Raw genomic sequence first — 20,049 nt, 5'->3', positions numbered from 1 at the left:
CATTTGGAGTGTAAACAAAAGTCAAAACGCAATGCAGATTGGTGGTGTTTGTTTTGCCATGTGTATGTGTAGCTTTAGTCTATTCCTCATGCATTGTGAATAAATAAAATAAAATTGACAATGACGATCACCATTCTTTCGAACCATTCATGATTTGATTATCGTGATTTTTTCAACACCTCTTCTGCCATTCATCCATCCCACTATGTCTGGATAGCTCTTTAAGATGTGTCACCCTAACAACCAAATGAATGTAAGCGAACGTTTTAAATGTCAGAAACTGAAAAAACATGTATTTCGCTACGCTTGTATCATTTGAGCCGTTTTGACAGAATGGGAAGAAAAATTGAAAGAAGGATTGACTGGTCCAGACTGGTATTGTTAATTTGTATTGGCCATTAAGCACTTGCCAAACATCCAAGCTGATTATTGCTTTAACAAAGCAGTAATGAACCATTGGTATCTCATACACAATGGCATGAAGCCATCGATAATTGTCATTACTCGAAGTTATTGAACAACGACACCAAGTGATGATTTTTTTCTTTTTTTCTTTTTTTTGTTATAACGACACCAAGCGATAATGACAAGTTGCCAGGTTTCAACAAATCACATGATTGTGACTGCTTAGTGATCCTTCTTGTTTACGTTTCTACACGCCACATTCGTTAGCAAATGTTCCTCTCCATACACTTCGCCCACAGGACCAAGACCCGACTGTTACAGCACCTGAAAACCAGTTGAAGGTGAGCAAATGAAGATGGTTACTTTAACTTGGATTAAAGAATTTAATGAGTCAAACAAACTTTTTTTTATTTATTTTATTTTATTTATTTTTCGTGTGAATGTTGCTCTGGGTTTATCAAGTCACAATAATGTGGTCTTGCAATGGAGTCACCATCTCCGCAGGGGATTTCGTTGGTTGATAATGAGCTTCTTATTTTTTTCTTTTTTGAAATAATAATTGAAATCTTTTTTTTTTTTTTTTTTTTTTTTTTGCGGAGACGGAAGAGATATGTTTTTTCTCGTTGTACTTATGACGTCGTGATACTAAAAATGATTGATAGAGCACCGCGTTCCTTTTAAAACAGAGCATTCTAGAAAGTAGTTCAAAAAATTCTTTCCGCCATTATGGATGAGACCGCCCTTGCTGCAGAGTTACTTGCGGAGAAATTCAGCGGAGGGACCCATTCAGCTTCTCAAGCACAACAGCACACACATCTACAGGAGTCATTGCATCACCATCAGCTGCAGACACCATCCCCTTCACTGAGTCAAGCAGACGTGCAGAGTCAGCTTGCTAATAGTGCCGCATACGCTTACACTGGTAACGCACTTGTAACCAATAATACAAACGGTGTTGTTACTTTTCCACAAGCAACAAATAGTAATGTGACAACAGCCTCAGGCGGAGATGCTTCTTCTGAACCGGTACAAGCTTACGCAAAGTTAGAGGGCGATTCATTTTGTTACTATATCAGGTATGGACACGGCTATCGCATCAATGCATGGCTGTACTACATGCCTATATCATCTTGGGGCCAAATGGATTGTTTCGTCCTCTCTCTCTTCTTTTTTTTTTTTTTTTTTTTTTTTGTTGCTGATGCATCGGTGCTTGGTACAAGAAGCTAAATCTGACGTGATTGATGGCTTGCTACTATTTTTGGCCAGAACTCTCCAAGTGACCTTTGGGCGCAAGGCCAGTTCCTCAGACCATGTCGATGTTCATCTTGGTCCGACCAAAGCAATTTCTCGTCAACACGCTCGCCTTTTCTATAATTTCACAACACAGCGGTTCGAAATGATGGTCTTTGGCAAGAACGGCGCCTTTGTGAACGATCAGTTTGTTGAAAAAGGCGTTACAGTACCGCTTGAAAACCGAACAAAAATTCAGATTGGAGAGGTGTCTTTTTCTTTTCTACTGCCTAAAATTGACACAGATGATTCGTCTCATGACGCTAATCCAAAGAACAATGCGACTACAAACGGAACGCATGGAAATCACCAGCGAGGAAGTAGCTATTCTACGAGCACATCCGTCAAAAGAGAAGATTCAGCTCAGCCTGGTGAGATATTCGATTCGTCAGAGTATTCCTCACGAGACACCAAGCCACCTTTTTCGTATGCATCTTTGATCGCGCAGGCCATCAACTCTACACCATCTCGGAAATTGACTCTAAATGGAATATATCAGCATATCACTCAGCACTACCCGTATTATCAAATGACTCAGAACGGCTGGCAGGTATGGGGCTTATTCTTGTACTTGCTTGTTGTTCACTTTGAAAAAAAAGTACTATCAATATATTGTATCCTTAATATCTTAACCTTTTTTTTTTTTTTTTTTTTTAGAATTCTATTCGCCACAACTTATCATTAAATAAGGCATTTGTGAAAGTACCACGCTCCGACAACGAGCCGGGAAAGGGCGCGTTTTGGACTATTGACCAAAGTTGCGAAGCCCAGTTCTCTAATGGGGTTTATAAACGCAGTCGTAGTAGGGTTATGCCCATGAAGCCTGCTGGAGCTCGCTCCGAGTCGCCAATTGATCAGAGCGATAGACCCAAAAAACGGATTAATACAGGAATAGACAGAGCCGATTCGCCAGCACAATCGATCCAGTCTTCTCTGCAGTCCACGATAAAACCAACTCTACCATCTATTCCAGCAACAACGTCCACAGCTCAGTCAACAACCGCCCCAACATCATCGCCAGACTTGTCTCAGATCAGCGAGGCGAGTCTTAGATTGGCAGCGCTCTTACAACAGAACCCAGGAAAGCTTGCAATGAATTTGGCAGCACTGACTCAGTCACTTTCGGTCGCTAACAAGGAAGGTGCGCAGAACGCATTGGTGACAGCGCTGTTGGCTGCGGCCAAGGCGAACAGCGCGCAAGCAGGATCAAAGTCTCTGCCGGCTCACTCGCAACAACCCCAACAGGCTTCTGGAGCTTCCACAGTAGCTACAGCCCAAACACCAACCTCTGTTTCCCCAGCTGCGGTTTCGGACATCACACAATCGCTAGCGACCTTACAAGCTATTGCGCAAGCCATCGCTGCTGCTAGGAGCACCGCTGGATCCACTGTTACCAACCCCGCAACAGCATCAGCATCAGCAAGCATAGTATCTCCTTCTACTATGTCTATGACATCCGAATCCTCACCCGCCACTTCAACATTACCTACACCAGTTTCTTCAGCGTCCTTACCAAATGTGTCTCCGATAGCGCAGTTGGTAGCAGCTGCTCAAGCTCAAGCAGCGGCGGCGGCACAGGCTCGAGCATTGGCAGAAACTCAAAGTCAGGAATTATCATTGGCTACAGGAACAACAGCAACGACAACGACAATGGCTGCAGCGACAACAGCAACAACAATAGCAACAGCAACCTCGACGCCGACACCGGCAATTGCGGCAACATCAGGCGTTTCCATAATACCAATTGCTTCAGGAGCAGGGGCTAAACAATCGGATGATGCACGAACTCTTGGTTTGGTACAGCCTCAGTCTGCGGAAGAAGCTAAGTCTACAGAAAAAGATCAGATTATAGAGGAAGGTCTCAATACTCAACAGCCACAACAAGAAACAGAAGCAAAGGAGCCAATGGAGCTACACAAAGAAGCGCAAATAGGGCCACCATTATCTTCAGAAGCAGTAACAACTTCGATTGTGGGAACAATGGCATCCAATAATTCTTCAACCTCATCGACTGCTACTGCTCCTGTTATAAATGACTCCATTGCGTCTACAGACTCAATAGCTACAGTACCTCTTGATACTTCAACTCTTATTGATTCAATCTCTGATACGGCGGTGGAATCGAATGAAATTCCTCCGAATGAGACAGCTCCTGTACCCGAGCCAACGACAAAAGTTTAGTAGATTATAATTTTTAGACATATATGCAGTTCAAAAATCTTACAATAACTAATATATATTTTTTTTTTTTAAAAAAAAAAAAAAAAAAAAGTATTTAAATGTTTAATTTTATTATCAAGCATCTACTTTTCCCTTATGAAGCATAAATGCTGGAGTAATCCATGCTCCACAGGAGCATTGATCACCCGACCAGTTGAAGGTACCTAATTTGGAGTCGCATTTAGGGCATGAGATCTTGCCTTCTAAGCTCTGAACATCTTGGAGCCACTCAACAGGCTCAATGAAATAAGAGTGGCATACAGTTGGAGACATGGGTGAGGCACTCGTATTATTGTTATTGGATTGAATTGCCTGAGAGACATGAAGGGTCGCATCGCGTTTCCGATACTGAAAAGCATTTTGTCCATGCCCTGGAGCATGAGTAATAATATTATCATGCGTTACCAACGCACGTCGACATTTTTTGCATTTGAGAGGTCTTTTCTGAGAGAATGATTGTAGCTGGGCTTTTGATACTTCTTGAACTGCTGCCGTTGCCGCCGCCGCCGCCGTTTTGGATACTATTGATGGCGCCGATGTCTGTTGTGTTAAAGGATCTGCAGCCAAAGTCATATCCTCTGCTTTAATATGTCCAAAGACTACAAGATGTAATAAATACAGATATGAATATAAGGGATACAATTAATAATATATCAATAATATCCATAGCGAACAGTATCCGTCACCAAAAAAAAAAAAAAGCTTACCTTCTCGTTGTCTTGCCATATTCGACATCAAGAAACGACGGTATTCTGTCCTGTTGATGTTCACATCATACTCAATGGCATCATATAGGATCAGCTGTTTTATGAATCCGTCGTTGGGCCTTTTACAAGAAATAGATTCATTAACGATCAATTGTCGCAGCTGAAAATTGGCGGTTTTTTTTTTTTTTTTTTTTTTTTTTTGACTTACTCGGCAATGGGGCGCAGTTTCTCAATCAAATTTAGTGCTTCAGTCACAGGGATCTTTTTTGTCTTCATCAAGTATGCACATACAATAGTAACACTCCTGGACGCTCCTGCCATACTATTCAGAATGGGTATAAAGTCAGGTTTCTTTCTTTGTTCAGTACTCTGGCCTAGAACGCTTATGCATAGGTGGATTTTAAACTAAATGTCTTTTTTTTTTTTTTTTTTTTTTTTTTTTACCAGTGTACCAAGACCTTGCCGCCTTTGTCAATAGCATTATGAATAAAAGTATAAGTTGCTGGAAAGTGTTCAATCAAGTTGGTTTCATCCATATCAGGAACCGCAATGATCTTGTAGATGAAGTCTCCAGGGAAGCGAGGGGAGTTAGGAAAGGTCACTTGGACAATATGTGTGATGCCCTTCTCCTTCATGTATTCGCGCGACTCTGTAGGCTGCGATCTATCGTTTCCCGAAGATAGATCTCCAGATATTAATGACAGCGGAAGGGATTGGACTAAATAGGACGTTTATTTTATTTTTATTTTTTACCCGCTAAGAAAGAGACCAGGAATGATCTCTTGCATATCACGAATAATGCTGGCATCAAAGAGTGGTTTATCAAACATGTTAGGGAATGAGAGAAGCAGTGAGAAGAATGTTTTTTTTTTTTTTTTTTTTTTTTTTAAAGCTTCCAAAACAAGACAGGTGACTGCATACTTGGCTTAGAATGAATGCTTTTTTTTTTTTGCATCAATCGCTGACATCCTACATTTACCTCACTCATCCTCTTTCTCTCGAGCACCAATGGGATGTCAGATAAAAAAGTAACTCCACACCAGTTGCGGAAAGGGTTGACATATGTATCACAAGGTCCGGACTTTATGCGTATGCTCACGGGTCAATCGTCCAGTGCAGCCGATACGGATCCTCGAAATCCTTATAGAAAACCAATTGGGATTGAAGCCAAGTTCCAAACAGAAGAACAGGACGATGATGATGAGCCAGCACACGATCTCTTAAATGAGCGCGAAGAAGAGCGCCCTACAGTCGTTGTCCTCAAAGATAGCAAGCACTTGGATGAACGGCAGGTTCGAAATGTGCTGAAAAACCTCCCTCCAGGTAGGAGTAATTCTTTCGTTTAGATTTCTATAATTCTTTACAGTATATTAACATCTCGTTTTACTTCACTTTTATCTTGTAATCGGTAGGATTGTCAGAAGCGAAGATCAAGAAACGATTAGAAAAGGAGATGGAAAAACTCGAAAAAAATCTGTCTGGAGGTTCTCATGAGGGACAAGAGAAGGAAGAGGAAGAAGAAGAGGAAGAAGAAGAGGAAGAAGAAGAGCAAGAACCAGTGGATGCCAATGGAAAGATCTTGTTTCGAAAGCCTAAATCATCCAAATTTAAATCTAACAAGGGATCTACCAACACCACCTCTTCAAAAAGTAACAATAAGACTTTTGATAAGACGTTGTTGACTGATCTTGAAGCAAAAGCAAAAGCAAATGCAATGAAACAAAAAACTGCTGGGTCTCTTTCAACTACGTCTACAGCATCCAACTCAAAATCCACAGATAAAAGAAAAGAAAAGGATGAAAGTGATAGCATAAGTAACGCGGGGATGAAAAAGAAAAAGCAAAAGACTGCTAAGACAACGTCATTACTTAGCTTTAATGAAGATGAAGAGTGAATACGACGTGGTTATCCCTTGACCTAGTCTCCAAATCACTCCAATATAGAAATAAATTTTTACTTTGGGTCACCACAGTTAGTGTTGATAACTTGGGCGCTGGAGGGGTGTCGGGCGGGCTATATCCAAGTTCGACCAATGACGACGAGATTATGGGCACCGACGCTATCACGGCCCATCCACCTTTAGCACCCATCACGTAAACAAATACAGGGCTGACTCGCCGCTTTAGCTAGCCCGGCTTTTGATGGGGAAAGCGCTTGAAGGCTGCGTGCTTCGAGAGCAGCTCCCTGGCGCCCTTAAACTGCCCATCACCATATACAAACATAGTTAACCTCGAGGGGCCCTTGTTCGCTTCTCCCTAAGAATCGGACGCGTTCAATGCACCATGGACAGCTCAAACTTTCTCAGTCCTTGGTGCCTTAGAATGTTCCCGGGACACTTCCTCAAATGCTTGGGCCTATAAAATCCGATCAGCGCGCCATGTAGATACCACTATCTCCCAAGTCCTTTCTTGTATACTTCGACTGACACAAAGGTATTGTCAGGTAAGGAACTCTCTAGTTCCCGGATACTTGGCAACTCAACGCATCCTCTAGCGATGTTTTCGTACTGGTACAAGGTGATCCAAATAGTTAAGTTCCTCTCAATGGACTGCGGACGATGCCAGCAAAGGACCAAATTAGTCATATTTACACCGATCGCAGCTCCATACTCCTTGGTTTAGTACTATCGGATAGTATTAAAGATGACACCTTGTTTTTTATCTGGAAAGGTCCGACACTCGCTGTTATTTTGGCCAAACCGCCAATTTGTCGTTTATGGTAGTGATACCAAGTATGTCGAGGACCACATCCTATAGTTAGCTCTTTATTTTTTACTTGTTTTATTTTTCCTTCTGCCCTTCAGATATTCCTTCAAGCCCTTCTTTCTAATCAAAGCATTCCGAACCCTTTGGTATCAAGCGCTTTTTCTGATCAAGGGACCATGCACACACCCACCACATCTATACAAATCATGCGACACAAGGCATATAGGCAGTTTCTATGAAATATAAAACTTGATGACGTAAATGAAGAAATAAGCACTTCGGATAACCAATTTGCTTCTCCGTTCGAGTTTAAAAAAAAAACCAGACCTGACAGATACGCGACATTAACTGGTTAATGTACCTCTATATCGCTCTGCGCGGCTCTAGGAGACACCACTGATATCATTATAAAGATAGAGGTGGAACATAGGCCCCCTAGCTTGCTTCCCTCACTTCTTGTTTGCGACACAGCTTTCAGCTTTTTATTAGCGCCTTTACGGGTCATTTTCTATTTACAAGGAGTTCATTTTCTATTTACAAAGATCTCTGTATCTCGATTGTGTATAGTTCATCAGAGGCGCGCTACTGTCCTCATTAAACTCCTATGTTCCGGTTCTGCCTTAGAAGATGACAGTGATAACGATGGTGGTGTTGATGGTACTGATGATGGTCGAGACTGGGTTAGTGGACGTGGTACAGTGCCATCAGTCCCAATGATTGTGCAAATATCAAATACCGGAGGAGAGCCAAAACCCATTCCCTTGCCACATCTAGCCATCTCTGCAGCAAAGGCATGTGCTCTTCGGCAAAAGTCGATCTCAGCGTCGGACATCATGGTCATAGGTGAGATTGAGGTCCTGACAACTTCTAGTGACTTTGAGAACAAGATGGCTTCACTCTTCTTTTGGTCTTCAAGACCACCGCAGGTTATCGTTGTATCGGAAGTAGTAGGGCCAGTCAATTGAGGCATTTTCGGCAAGTATGACTCCTCAGGAGAACTGGCAGTTGCAAACTCGATCCACACAGCTTGAACTTTCTTTGCAAAGGTCCTTTCGTCTTCATTAAGGATCCTCTGTGTATGCGAGTTGTTGCCAAATGTGAAGAAAAGGTCTGTTCCATGAAAAATGCCAAGGCCTGGCATCACCTTACCCAGCTTTTCAACTCCTCTTTCGAAACGATACTGGGTCAAATGACATGACGGATGAGTAGCGATGGCTTCACAGACCTGATAGACTGGATATTCAAAATTGTAGGATGACAAAGTATTGACGACGGTCGCCATGACCTCTTTGTTTGTCGCAGGGACCCCAAATAGCTGATCAAAAAGATGATAATCGGCTGGAGGACAGATGCGCTCCTTAAAAAATGAAAAATCCGCTATTGTAGTTGCACCGCATGTTTTCAAGAATATGGAAGCTGTTTTTTTTTTTTTTTTTTTATAAAAAGAATAAAAATAGAGGATGAGTGAAAGGCACATCAGGAGCTAATGTGCATGATGGGAGATTTGCAGACAGTATAAGAGTCATGGTTAAAAGCAATAACTTACCTTCATTGGTACAGGTTCCTGTTAAGACCCACTCCAGGTTTGGATTATATTTCCTAAAGTCACATACATCTAGTTGTGCGTTCTCCTTACAGATAATACCATCGATTGAGGGCCTGAAGAAGACTAACGGAGTATCATTCAGCAGCTCTGCAATGACATCTGCAGGCACTGCACGTAGCCATGCTACCTTCTCCAATGGCTCTAGATCATCTGGCATCTGAAGCGACCTGCACAGATGATCAAACACACATTGGCCTTCATACTCAGGACGTACAGCTGGCAGCATTGATACTCCACCAGATTGCATGATCGCACGCTGGTACAGGCCATGACATTGAGGGAGCATATTGAAATAGGATGCAGCTGTAGAGCCTGCGGATTGACCCATCAGAGTCACTCTCTTTGGATTACCAGAGAAAGCACTAATATGTTCTTGAACCCACTCCAGACCCATGATCAGATCCAAGAGCCCCCAATTGCCAACAGAGTTGTGGTACCAAGTACGAAGCTGTGGTGGAATAGAAGAAGCATATTGCTGAGCATCAAGGACCATCTCTTTAGAGGTGAGGAAACCAAAGTAGTTAATACGATAGTTGAGACTGACTATCACAACAGGCTTTTGTAGCTCAATTGCGTTTATGACGATTGGAGTGCAATCTATATAGATATAGCATATTAAGAGTATTAAGCATTAGCTTCAGTAAGTAAAGGTGGGAATGTCCTTCATACATCAGCATTCTCTCCTCAGTCGACAGTTTGGTTCATTAAATTACCAAAAATTGGACATGATACTCCTCCGTTCTTAAAGCCACCTCCAAAGGCCCAAACAATCACTGGCAGATCTGCATCTTCAGCGGTGGCAATGGCAGGCATATAGACATTACAGCCAAGGCAGTCATATTCATCCATATGTGTATTGTAGTCCATTTTCGAAGGATTTCCACTGAAGATAGCAGCCTTGGTCTTGGTTTCTTGTGGTGATAGTGGGCTATTTTTTTTTTTTATTTTTTTTTCGAAATTAGGTATTTGTATTAGCCACCGATACGCTCATTTCATCGCGCGGTAGGTGACCCCTATACCATTGATCCCTTCATCCAAAGCACGGCTCCTTACCCTGGTGTAGTAGCATCACGGACACCTTGCCATGACTGTGCTTTGACAGCAGGACGCCATCTCTCAGGTACAGTAGCTACAGGCACATTCAAGAACTTGGCTACTTGACCTGTTTTGTCGAGCGTTCCTCTGACTGTGCCAAGGGTTGGGATAGTGATCTCGGGGTAGAGACAGGAGGCTCGTAGTCCGCTATAGTAAGCCATGACCGAAGCAAGGATAAAATAGTGAAGAAAGGTGAAGGTATAGAAGGAATGAAGAAATAGTTCAAGATCAGGACGAAGCAATATACTAGATATTTAAAGGGGTGGATCGAAAAAAAACCTGTTTATATTTTGAACAATTTCTAATGCATTCCTATCTCCTAGACAAATTAAGAAACTAAGGGCCAGTTGAAACTACAAATAATGTTTACAATACGTGGGGTTTCTAGGGCTGCAGCAGGGGCCGCAAGCCCTGGGTAAAATCAAGAACGGCAAAAAGTAGCCTCTCAATCGTATCCAGTCGCGCACCTCTTGTGGTTATTGTCTTTGAATTTCTTTTGCTTGACGCAACAAAGAAGGATAATTTGTGAATCGTCATGTTTTGAAGGACCAGTTTATGCGATGTTTGACCTGTCTTCGCTTAAATATGGTTATTCTTGAATTGGATATTTTACAGAAGAATTGGTTTTTCAAATTTATTATAGGTATGACCGACTATAGGTGCCAAGATACAGGGATTTGAGGATCTCATGAGGTGTAAAGTAACTAGGAAGGCAAAAGAGCAAGCAACTACGATCAACTCTGTCAAAGTGCTAACTGTGACAACTCCTTCCGCCCATTTTTAAGCTTTACTATATAATCTTCCACTTTTACAGAGACGACACTTCCTCTCGATTATTTATGGAAGGTTGACCCAGCCTTCCTTAATTCAGTTTGACTCAACTCAATTACACTTTTACTTTATACAGTGCCGTTCATCTAGTCACGAAAATTTTTTCAGAAAAATTTGGCCTGAGGGAGAAGAGGAGCAACACCCCAGTTATCAATCTCAGGTAAAAAGTAGCTCTAAATTCTTCTTCACTTGCCATTTCTCTTTGGTAAAATAGAGGGTTTTTGTCGATATGACTTCTTCTTCTTGAGCTACCATCAAAAAAAAATGAACCATTTTCATATGTGAGGGGCAAAACGCTACATAAATCTCGAAATATGATTGGCTAAACTTTATTTGTTATGACATCAATAAAGGGTGTGATACATATAAAAACTATTCAGTGGACTGTAATTTTAAATCCCCAATTTGCTGGGATACGTCGATGAGACCTATATTTTTTCACTTGTTGCTCAGCAACTTGGCCAGACATATTTTTTCGATATGCGTCCATATATCGAAAGCACTTCCTTGCGTATTTTCGAATGGTGATGATGTCCACTGAGCTTAAAGCCTTTGGGAAAAGAGATATTGCTTCAATAATACCAAATAAATCTATGCTTTTGATTGTATTCGCCAATAAAAAAATAAAAAAAAGTTCAGAATGATAAATTTGAAACGATTTATACATACTTTGTTGCTGATTATGGTTATTGGTAGAACTCTCTGCAGGCTCCTTTGATATCCCAATAAAGCCAATTGAAGTGAGAGATGGTGTGCCCATGGCAGCCGTTTTAAGTCTTTGATTCTTGCGGAAAATTGCAGATCGAGAAGTTCCTGCATATGCTTTTGTGGTCTTCACTGCTTTGGCTGCTTCTTGCATCTGGGGCTGCAGTTTCTGCCAGAAATCGTTGTTGGAGCACACCCTCATAATCCAATCTTCCTCTTCTGTCTCATCCCCCAACTCTCCCTCAGTCCCTGGATCGTTCTTTATATCATCCCAGTCCTGAATATGCTGAGGTTTGACTAAATCCTCCCCGAGTTCAACGCTGCTAAGCTCTACAACAACTGAGTCATCTACGATTTCCATCTGCAAATTCTGTGCTGCTTCGATAGCTCTGCGCTTTGCTTTTTTTTTTTGCGAGCATCGCGCAAGTGTCTCTTTGTTTTATTTAAAGCACCCATTGTATCTTCGATATGCTGCAGTTGTATAAGTGATGATTGATGTACACCAACTTGGTGGCCATTAGCACTTCATAAACAATGTGGCTGCGACGACCCCAAAACGCAACAAATTAAGGTTTTTCCCTAATTTTATTCGTGACTAGATGAACGGCACTATAGTTGACATGGTTATACTAAAGAAGGATAGGGTCGGATGGTTTGGGTGGGACTCAAATACAACCACTTTCTAAGTGCAACGCAAAAGAAATGTGTGGTGGAGATTACTCACTGACAAACTTCCCTTCGGTGTTTGCCTCCATCGGTACATGCCTGATAAGTTCCCTGTAACTTGTCTAAATTGCCTAATATGTAGGAAGTTCCCTGAGATGGAATGACACCTGCTCTTCAGCTCTCCTAAAAAGCTAGAAGTGTGGCAAGTTACAATGAAAAAATTTGTCAGAGAAAACGGTTGGTGAGCCTTCCTACTAGAATCGCTGTTCTATTCCAACCTGACGAAGATCAATCCACTCAGCGATTTACCTACCTTCTTACTCCTTAGTATCATCCTAACAACAAACTGGAAATGTCACCATGCCTGTGTCCACGGTATTGACATTGCTTTGGATCAGGTCATCAAGCAGCTAGAAAAAAAAGAAAGCTGAAGCTGAACTCTCTTTGCCCGGCTAACCTGCCCTCGATCTCTAACATCAATATATTTTAAATGTATTCTAATTTTTGCCTTGCCTGTGAGGTTATTTTTCTCGGTTAACTGGTTCTTTTCTAGCTTTGCTTTATTCTGGTGGAGTGATGGAGATATAGAAATATTATACACACTAAAACAAAAAAAAAAAAAAAAAAAAAAAAAAAAAAAAGTGCAACACAAAAGGTACGCCCAGAGCCTTGCACTGAGAGAGGGTCGACTGTTCCTGGCCCTCACGTTATTCCTATATCTTGATAATTCTTTGGGGTGACTGAGACAGCCATCGTTGCCTCTATGTAGTAGGAAGCCTTCTCGTCCCATCCTCTCTTCTGAAATGGAAGAGTGTTCAAGAATGAGAAATCCATTAGAGTTGAGACCTTTATAGTTCCTGCTGAACTGGAGATTCGGAGCTGAGCCGCTCATACTCTTCTATAATGTGGCATGTACACCGCTCTCGAGAAGACCATCCTTTGTCCTTAATGAAAACTTGCCAGCCAAGCTCCTAGGCGATCTCGAGCCTTTCTAACACTATTGCAAAAGAATATACCGGAACCGAGCCGTCGATGAACTTATATTGAAATTGATATTCCAAATCGGATAGTTAAGAGGCAATCCCTATTCCAGGGACAGATCCCGCTTCAGATGTCATCGGCCTTTATTGAAACCAGGCCATCGAGTGGCAATCCCCCTCCCCTCCCCTCAACGCGAAATATAATCATCTATGACATAGACACCATCTCTGTTCGCGTTGAAGACGGAAAAATTGCTTGAGGACTTCTGAACACGTGCGAAGTATGGTAATGATGGAAATAACAGGAATAATAATGACTACATAGGAGCTGGGGGGGTTTATTTGGTTGGATGAAGAATTCCGAGAGATGGCAAATCAAAGGTTTCTTTCTTCAAATATACTAGATAAAACAATCGTTATTCCCTGGAAAGTTACGGCACTCGGTGTTATTTTGGCCAAACTGCCAATTTGTCATTTATGGTAGTGATACCAAGTATGTCGAGGACCACATCCTATAGTTAGCTCTTTATTTTTTACTTGTTTTATTTTTCCTTCTGCCCTTCAGATATTCCTTCAAGCCCTTCTTTCTAATCAAAGCATTCCGAACCCTTTGGTATCAAGCGCTTTTTCTGATCAAGGGACCATGCACACACCCACCACATCTATACAAATCATGCGACACAAGGCATATAGGCAGTTTCTATGAAATATAAAACTTGATGACGTAAATGAAGAAATAAGCACTTCGGATAACCAATTTGCTTCTCCGTTCGAGTTTAAAAAAAAAACCAGACCTGACAGATACGCGACATTAACTGGTTAATGTACCTCTATATCGCTCTGCGCGGCTCTAGGAGACACCACTGATATCATTATAAAGATAGAGGTGGAACATAGGCCCCCTAGCTTGCTTCCCTCACTTCTTGTTTGCGACACAGCTTTCAGCTTTTTATTAGCGCCTTTACGGGTCATTTTCTATTTACAAGGAGTTCATTTTCTATTTACAAAGATCTCTGTATCTCGATTGTGTATAGTTCATCAGAGGCGCGCTACTGTCCTCATTAAACTCCTATGTTCCGGTTCTGCCTTAGAAGATGACAGTGATAACGATGGTGGTGTTGATGGTACTGATGATGGTCGAGACTGGGTTAGTGGACGTGGTACAGTGCCATCAGTCCCAATGATTGTGCAAATATCAAATACCGGAGGAGAGCCAAAACCCATTCCCTTGCCACATCTAGCCATCTCTGCAGCAAAGGCATGTGCTCTTCGGCAAAAGTCGATCTCAGCGTCGGACATCATGGTCATAGGTGAGATTGAGGTCCTGACAACTTCTAGTGACTTTGAGAACAAGATGGCTTCACTCTTCTTTTGGTCTTCAAGACCACCGCAGGTTATCGTTGTATCGGAAGTAGTAGGGCCAGTCAATTGAGGCATTTTCGGCAAGTATGACTCCTCAGGAGAACTGGCAGTTGCAAACTCGATCCACACAGCTTGAACTTTCTTTGCAAAGGTCCTTTCGTCTTCATTAAGGATCCTCTGTGTATGCGAGTTGTTGCCAAATGTGAAGAAAAGGTCTGTTCCATGAAAAATGCCAAGGCCTGGCATCACCTTACCCAGCTTTTCAACTCCTCTTTCGAAACGATACTGGGTCAAATGACATGACGGATGAGTAGCGATGGCTTCACAGACCTGATAGACTGGATATTCAAAATTGTAGGATGACAAAGTATTGACGACGGTCGCCATGACCTCTTTGTTTGTCGCAGGGACCCCAAATAGCTGATCAAAAAGATGATAATCGGCTGGAGGACAGATGCGCTCCTTAAAAAATGAAAAATCCGCTATTGTAGTTGCACCGCATGTTTTCAAGAATATGGAAGCTGTTTTTTTTTTTTTTTTTTTATAAAAAGAATAAAAATAGAGGATGAGTGAAAGGCACATCAGGAGCTAATGTGCATGATGGGAGATTTGCAGACAGTATAAGAGTCATGGTTAAAAGCAATAACTTACCTTCATTGGTACAGGTTCCTGTTAAGACCCACTCCAGGTTTGGATTATATTTCCTAAAGTCACATACATCTAGTTGTGCGTTCTCCTTACAGATAATACCATCGATTGAGGGCCTGAAGAAGACTAACGGAGTATCATTCAGCAGCTCTGCAATGACATCTGCAGGCACTGCACGTAGCCATGCTACCTTCTCCAATGGCTCTAGATCATCTGGCATCTGAAGCGACCTGCACAGATGATCAAACACACATTGGCCTTCATACTCAGGACGTACAGCTGGCAGCATTGATACTCCACCAGATTGCATGATCGCACGCTGGTACAGGCCATGACATTGAGGGAGCATATTGAAATAGGATGCAGCTGTAGAGCCTGCGGATTGACCCATCAGAGTCACTCTCTTTGGATTACCAGAGAAAGCACTAATATGTTCTTGAACCCACTCCAGACCCATGATCAGATCCAAGAGCCCCCAATTGCCAACAGAGTTGTGGTACCAAGTACGAAGCTGTGGTGGAATAGAAGAAGCATATTGCTGAGCATCAAGGACCATCTCTTTAGAGGTGAGGAAACCAAAGTAGTTAATACGATAGTTGAGACTGACTATCACAACAGGCTTTTGTAGCTCAATTGCGTTTATGACGATTGGAGTGCAATCTATATAGATATAGCATATTAAGAGTATTAAGCATTAGCTTCAGTAAGTAAAGGTGGGAATGTCCTTCATACATCAGCATTCTCTCCTCAGTCGACAGTTTGGTTCATTAAATTACCAAAAATTGGACATGATACTCCTCCGTTCTTAAAGCCACCTCCAAAGGCCCAAACAATCACTGGCAGATCTGCATCTTCAGCGGTGGCAATGGCAGGCATATAGACATTACAGCCAAGGCAGTCATATTCATCCATATGTGTATTGTAGTCCATTTTCGAAGGATTTCCACTGAAGATAGCAGCCTTGGTCTTGGTTTCTTGTGGTGATAGTGGGCTATTTTTTTTTTTTATTTTTTTTTCGAAATTAGGTATTTGTATTAGCCACCGATACGCTCATTTCATCGCGCGGTAGGTGACCCCTATACCATTGATCCCTTCATCCAAAGCACGGCTCCTTACCCTGGTGTAGTAGCATCACGGACACCTTGCCATGACTGTGCTTTGACAGCAGGACGCCATCTCTCAGGTACAGTAGCTACAGGCACATTCAAGAACTTGGCTACTTGACCTGTTTTGTCGAGCGTTCCTCTGACTGTGCCAAGGGTTGGGATAGTGATCTCGGGGTAGAGACAGGAGGCTCGTAGTCCGCTATAGTAAGCCATGACCGAAGCAAGGATAAAATAGTGAAGAAAGGTGAAGGTATAGAAGGAATGAAGAAATAGTTCAAGATCAGGACGAAGCAATATACTAGATATTTAAAGGGGTGGATCGAAAAAAAACCTGTTTATATTTTGAACAATTTCTAATGCATTCCTATCTCCTAGACAAATTAAGAAACTAAGGGCCAGTTGAAACTACAAATAATGTTTACAATACGTGGGGTTTCTAGGGTTACAGCAGAAACTGTAGCGCTGTTTTTGAACTTTATTTTGTGAAAAAAAAAAAAAAAAAAAAACATTTAGCCCGTTTCATTTGGTCATGATACCTTATATTTTTTGAATACTTTCGAGTGTATTGGCAGCCAATTGGCTCGCTTGTTGCGAGTATTGTTGCAAGTCCGTCACGTAGTGAAATGCCACCAGAACAATTCAATCATCGTTTTTAGATTAAAAATATAAGGTATCATGACCAAATGAAATTGGCGATATATAGAAGGATCATTTGCAGAACATCATATTAGATGCCGGGACATTAGGATCGAGGAGCTCATGAGAAAAATGGAAGTCATTAGGAAAATCAAAGAACAAGCAACTCTATTTACAGCACACTCCTGTGGGGTATTTGACAACCTCAGTCCACCAACGAAATCTCGCCTAGAGTCCTCCTTGAAGTCGTATTTTGTATACGTAAATAGAGCATCAAGCTTAAACTAGCCTGGTACCCTGACATAACCATCATGCCATCCAAACCGGCTATTGAACCTGCTCCTTCGCCAGCGTGAGAGTCGCTCGCATATATATAACAATTTATCAAGATAAGCTTAAAGAAAAATCAATGACAATTAGGTGCATGAAATTGTTTACCTTGAGTTCTCGCCAGAAAGTTTTTTTTTTCTGATAACAAGGACCCTCAGAGTCATGGAATTTATTTGAGTTCTCGTCAGAAAGTCTTTGGCCAAAATATATATTTTTAGGATCTGCCTTTGAATCAGATACAATGGCTGGATTGATTCGGTGGCTTATTGTCTGAAATGGAGGTTATTTTATCTCTTATATTAAAATCTCTTATCTCTTATATTAAAATATTACAAAAAATTATGTGACAGCCAAAAAAGGTGACTTTAAAAAGGCGAAGTGACTGGTGGGATACGATGAAACAAAAATAAACAAAAGAGAAACAAAATAAACGATGAAACAAAAAAAAAAAGCATGTATCATGAAGCTTCTTTGATAATTGGCTTCCTCAATCTCTCCACCTCCGAACCTAAATTTTTTAATTTGATTTTTTGCCACACGCTCCGCACGCTCCACAAACTCCACACGTTCTACACGTTCCACAACTTCACCAAATCCATCGGGTGTACAACATATTATCCAAGCACGACGAGCTCGGCGGGCTGTGCAACGTATCAAAGAACGACCCGTAGGCGCTGAAGAGGAACTAATACAAAGCCAACAGGCAGTAAAGGGTTGTATGATGGGTTCTACAGCTCCATCGACGAATACACCCTGCTTGCTTTACTCGAACAAGAGGAGAAAGAAGAGAAAAAGAGTGAGAGTGAAGAGGAGGAAAGAAAACTTGAAGAAAGAAAGGCAAGAAAAACTGGGATTGCAGCTGAGATTGGCTGCAGGGAATGCTTGAACATCGGCTGCTCTTCTCAATATAAGTGTATTTGTCCTTCTCTGGAGCAGCCAGCCCCCGCAGGAGAATCCATAATGACTGGTCAAATGAAAATCATTCTCATTTTGACCAGTTTTTATTTCTGGCGGTGAAATAGAATAAAAATGTCAAAACTAAATGTGGTAGAGGATATAGTAGGCAGGCAGCGCCTTTTCTGTCTTTTTCACCCAATACAATTACAATATTGTCAATTTGAATTTTTCTCTCAGCACCTAGATTTCATAAACACATGGTCCGCACCTGTAGTCTGTGCAACAGTGAAAAGCATGATAGGCGGCTCTGCCCTCAAAAAACAGAGCGTGTTGAGCTTCGCACAAACCTTCCGTCCGCTTCACGCCTGGAGCAGGTTTTGGTCCCACGAGAGGGTAAAGAAGTTATTATTTTTATTTTTATTTTATTTTGTTTTTTATTTTATTTATTTAGCCCTCTATTATTTTATTCTCATCATATATATATAAGGGCAAATATTGTTAGCCAGCCCCAAAGGCCGCATATGTGTAGCACTTGCAAGTGCCCAGGACATAATCGAAGTACATGTCCGAGTGCTGAAAGGTGGGCTCTACGTACTTTAAATATTTCATATAATCATACTCTTCCTCGCCATCGATATGACTTTATAACGGATTATTACTGTCCATTGATCCATTGATTTAGCAGCCATATCCAAATGAAGCCAATCATGGAGCAGTGCGCGAGCGAAGCTTTGACCATGACCTTGATATCGAAAATGAGAGACCCACGCAAAGGCGAAGGTGAGCTACATTTTGTTCTCTCTTTATTTCCTTTTTTTTTTTTTATTTTTTATTTTTTATTTTTTATTTTTTTAATTTTTTTAATTTTTTTAATTTTTTTAATTTTTTCGTACTATATCATATTATATGCATTTTATGTAACATCAGTCTTCAGTTACTCATTAAGCAGATATTTCCGGATATCGAAAATGCTAGACTCCTTCCTGAGATGCTCATTGAGCGCGCTATCTTGAGTTCCCTTAATGAGGATGTCGATAAACTGAATCAACTAGCCACCAGTATGCTCTGTAGCACCCAGCAGTCAGTCAGTTATATTGGTTAAGATAGCCTTCAAGACCCCGAAGCAGCAGCTACGGCTCACTATCCTGTGGAATACCTGAACAACCTCTCCCCGCCAGGCTTGCCTCCGTTTAAACTGGAGTTAAAGGTTGGTCAGCCCGTCATCCTTCTTCGCAATTTGAACCCAAAGCGCGGACTATGTAATGGTGCTCGCATGATTGTACGTGCATTAGGCACAAGAATGATCCAGGCCGAGATTATGAAAGGACAATTTCAAGGAGAGTGTGTCTTTATTCCTCGCATACCGCTTACGACACTTGATGATCATTCTTCTCCGATCATGTTCTGCAGACGACAATTTCCAGTCAAGCCTGCCTTCGCCATGACCGTCAACAAGTCCCAGGGACAGACACTCAAACATGTTGGTGTTTATCTTCCTCAAGATGTTTTCAGTCATGGTCATCTCTACGTTGCTTTGTCACGGTGTACAGACCCAAATAATCTTAAGGTACTTATCGCGAACGGCAAGGTAAGAGATAGGCTAGGAACATACACACGGAACATTGTCTTCAAAGATGCTTTATAGCCACATTGTCTTTTGATTGTCATTTACTGCGTTACCTCCTCGCCGTCGTTAATCTATCAAATGTTGTGATTACCAGATATTCTCCCTCTTGATTGTAGTTTCGACTGTATTTTATTTTGTATATTTTGTATTCTACTTTATTGCGTTTTATCTACTATATTTTAGCTTTGTATTTTAGTTTTGTAATAAAAAAAACGTGCAGTTTACACATAATT

At 41.5% G+C, this 20,049-nt stretch overlaps 6 protein-coding genes across 6 annotated transcripts; 2 read left to right on the top strand and 4 right to left on the bottom strand.

Annotated features, from left to right (window-relative positions):
* Positions 1-1,131: 1,131 nt before the first annotated feature.
* On the top strand, positions 1,132-2,472 carry BCR41DRAFT_304206 (fork head domain-domain-containing protein; the record flags this gene model as incomplete). The annotated part of the gene is made up of 4 exons (XM_022020751.1): positions 1,132-1,481; positions 1,672-1,947; positions 2,032-2,245; positions 2,353-2,472. Coding segments are annotated over 4 exons (960 nt in total), but the record flags the coding sequence as incomplete, so codon positions are not given.
* Positions 2,473-3,979: 1,507 nt separating this feature from the next.
* On the bottom strand, positions 3,980-5,465 carry BCR41DRAFT_351598 (protein-tyrosine phosphatase-like protein). The gene is made up of 5 exons (XM_022023823.1): positions 5,376-5,465; positions 5,067-5,285; positions 4,831-4,944; positions 4,623-4,741; positions 3,980-4,514 (listed from the first exon to the last, which is right to left on the bottom strand). Exons 1-5 carry the CDS (start codon positions 5,450-5,452, stop codon positions 3,991-3,993), a joined length of 1,053 nt encoding a protein of 350 aa, XP_021882309.1. The 5' UTR covers positions 5,453-5,465; the 3' UTR covers positions 3,980-3,990.
* Positions 5,466-5,579: 114 nt separating this feature from the next.
* BCR41DRAFT_385777 (hypothetical protein) lies at positions 5,580-6,586 on the top strand. The gene is made up of 2 exons (XM_022027714.1): positions 5,580-5,945; positions 6,035-6,586. The coding sequence occupies exons 1-2, from the start codon at positions 5,636-5,638 to the stop codon at positions 6,514-6,516; spliced, it is 792 nt and encodes a 263-aa protein (XP_021882308.1). The 5' UTR covers positions 5,580-5,635; the 3' UTR covers positions 6,517-6,586.
* A 2,159-nt stretch (positions 6,587-8,745) lies between these two features.
* Positions 8,746-9,740, bottom strand: BCR41DRAFT_404787 (Alpha/Beta hydrolase protein; the record flags this gene model as incomplete). Its single annotated transcript, XM_022029373.1, has 2 exons — positions 8,746-9,530; positions 9,647-9,740. Coding segments are annotated over 2 exons (861 nt in total), but the record flags the coding sequence as incomplete, so codon positions are not given.
* A 1,495-nt stretch (positions 9,741-11,235) lies between these two features.
* Positions 11,236-11,925, bottom strand: BCR41DRAFT_395274 (hypothetical protein; the record flags this gene model as incomplete). Its single annotated transcript, XM_022028715.1, has 2 exons — positions 11,236-11,429; positions 11,529-11,925. The coding sequence occupies 2 exons, from the start codon at positions 11,923-11,925 to the stop codon at positions 11,236-11,238; spliced, it is 591 nt and encodes a 196-aa protein (XP_021882306.1).
* Positions 11,926-14,248: 2,323 nt separating this feature from the next.
* Positions 14,249-16,539, bottom strand: BCR41DRAFT_421330 (Alpha/Beta hydrolase protein; the record flags this gene model as incomplete). Its single annotated transcript, XM_022030012.1, has 4 exons — positions 14,249-15,054; positions 15,224-15,880; positions 15,997-16,211; positions 16,337-16,539. The coding sequence occupies 4 exons, from the start codon at positions 16,537-16,539 to the stop codon at positions 14,249-14,251; spliced, it is 1,881 nt and encodes a 626-aa protein (XP_021882305.1).
* Positions 16,540-20,049: the final 3,510 nt, after the last annotated feature.

This window comes from Lobosporangium transversale (assembly GCF_002105155.1).
Source record: "Lobosporangium transversale strain NRRL 3116 chromosome Unknown BCR41scaffold_14, whole genome shotgun sequence".
In the NCBI taxonomy this organism is placed as follows: domain Eukaryota; kingdom Fungi; phylum Mortierellomycota; class Mortierellomycetes; order Mortierellales; family Mortierellaceae; genus Lobosporangium; species Lobosporangium transversale.
The sequence above is the reverse complement of the archived record's forward strand: the minus strand, read 5'-3'. Positions and strand labels throughout refer to the sequence as shown.

Excerpts from the sequence above, each read along its gene's own strand:
- BCR41DRAFT_351598 (XM_022023823.1), bottom strand. The coding sequence starts at position 5,452 with ATGTTTGATAAACCACTCTTTGATGCCAGCATTATTCGTGATATGCAA. Across the intron at positions 4,945-5,066 it reads GGCAAGGTCTTGGTACACTG|TATGGCAGGAGCGTCCAGGA; the intron begins GTAAAAAAAAAA and ends CATTCTGAATAG. Across the intron at positions 4,515-4,622 it reads TATGGCAAGACAACGAGAAG|TCTTTGGACATATTAAAGCA; the intron begins GTAAGCTTTTTT and ends TACATCTTGTAG.
- BCR41DRAFT_385777 (XM_022027714.1), top strand. The coding sequence starts at position 5,636 with ATGTCAGATAAAAAAGTAACTCCACACCAGTTGCGGAAAGGGTTGACA. Across the intron at positions 5,946-6,034 it reads GCTGAAAAACCTCCCTCCAG|GATTGTCAGAAGCGAAGATC; the intron begins GTAGGAGTAATT and ends TGTAATCGGTAG.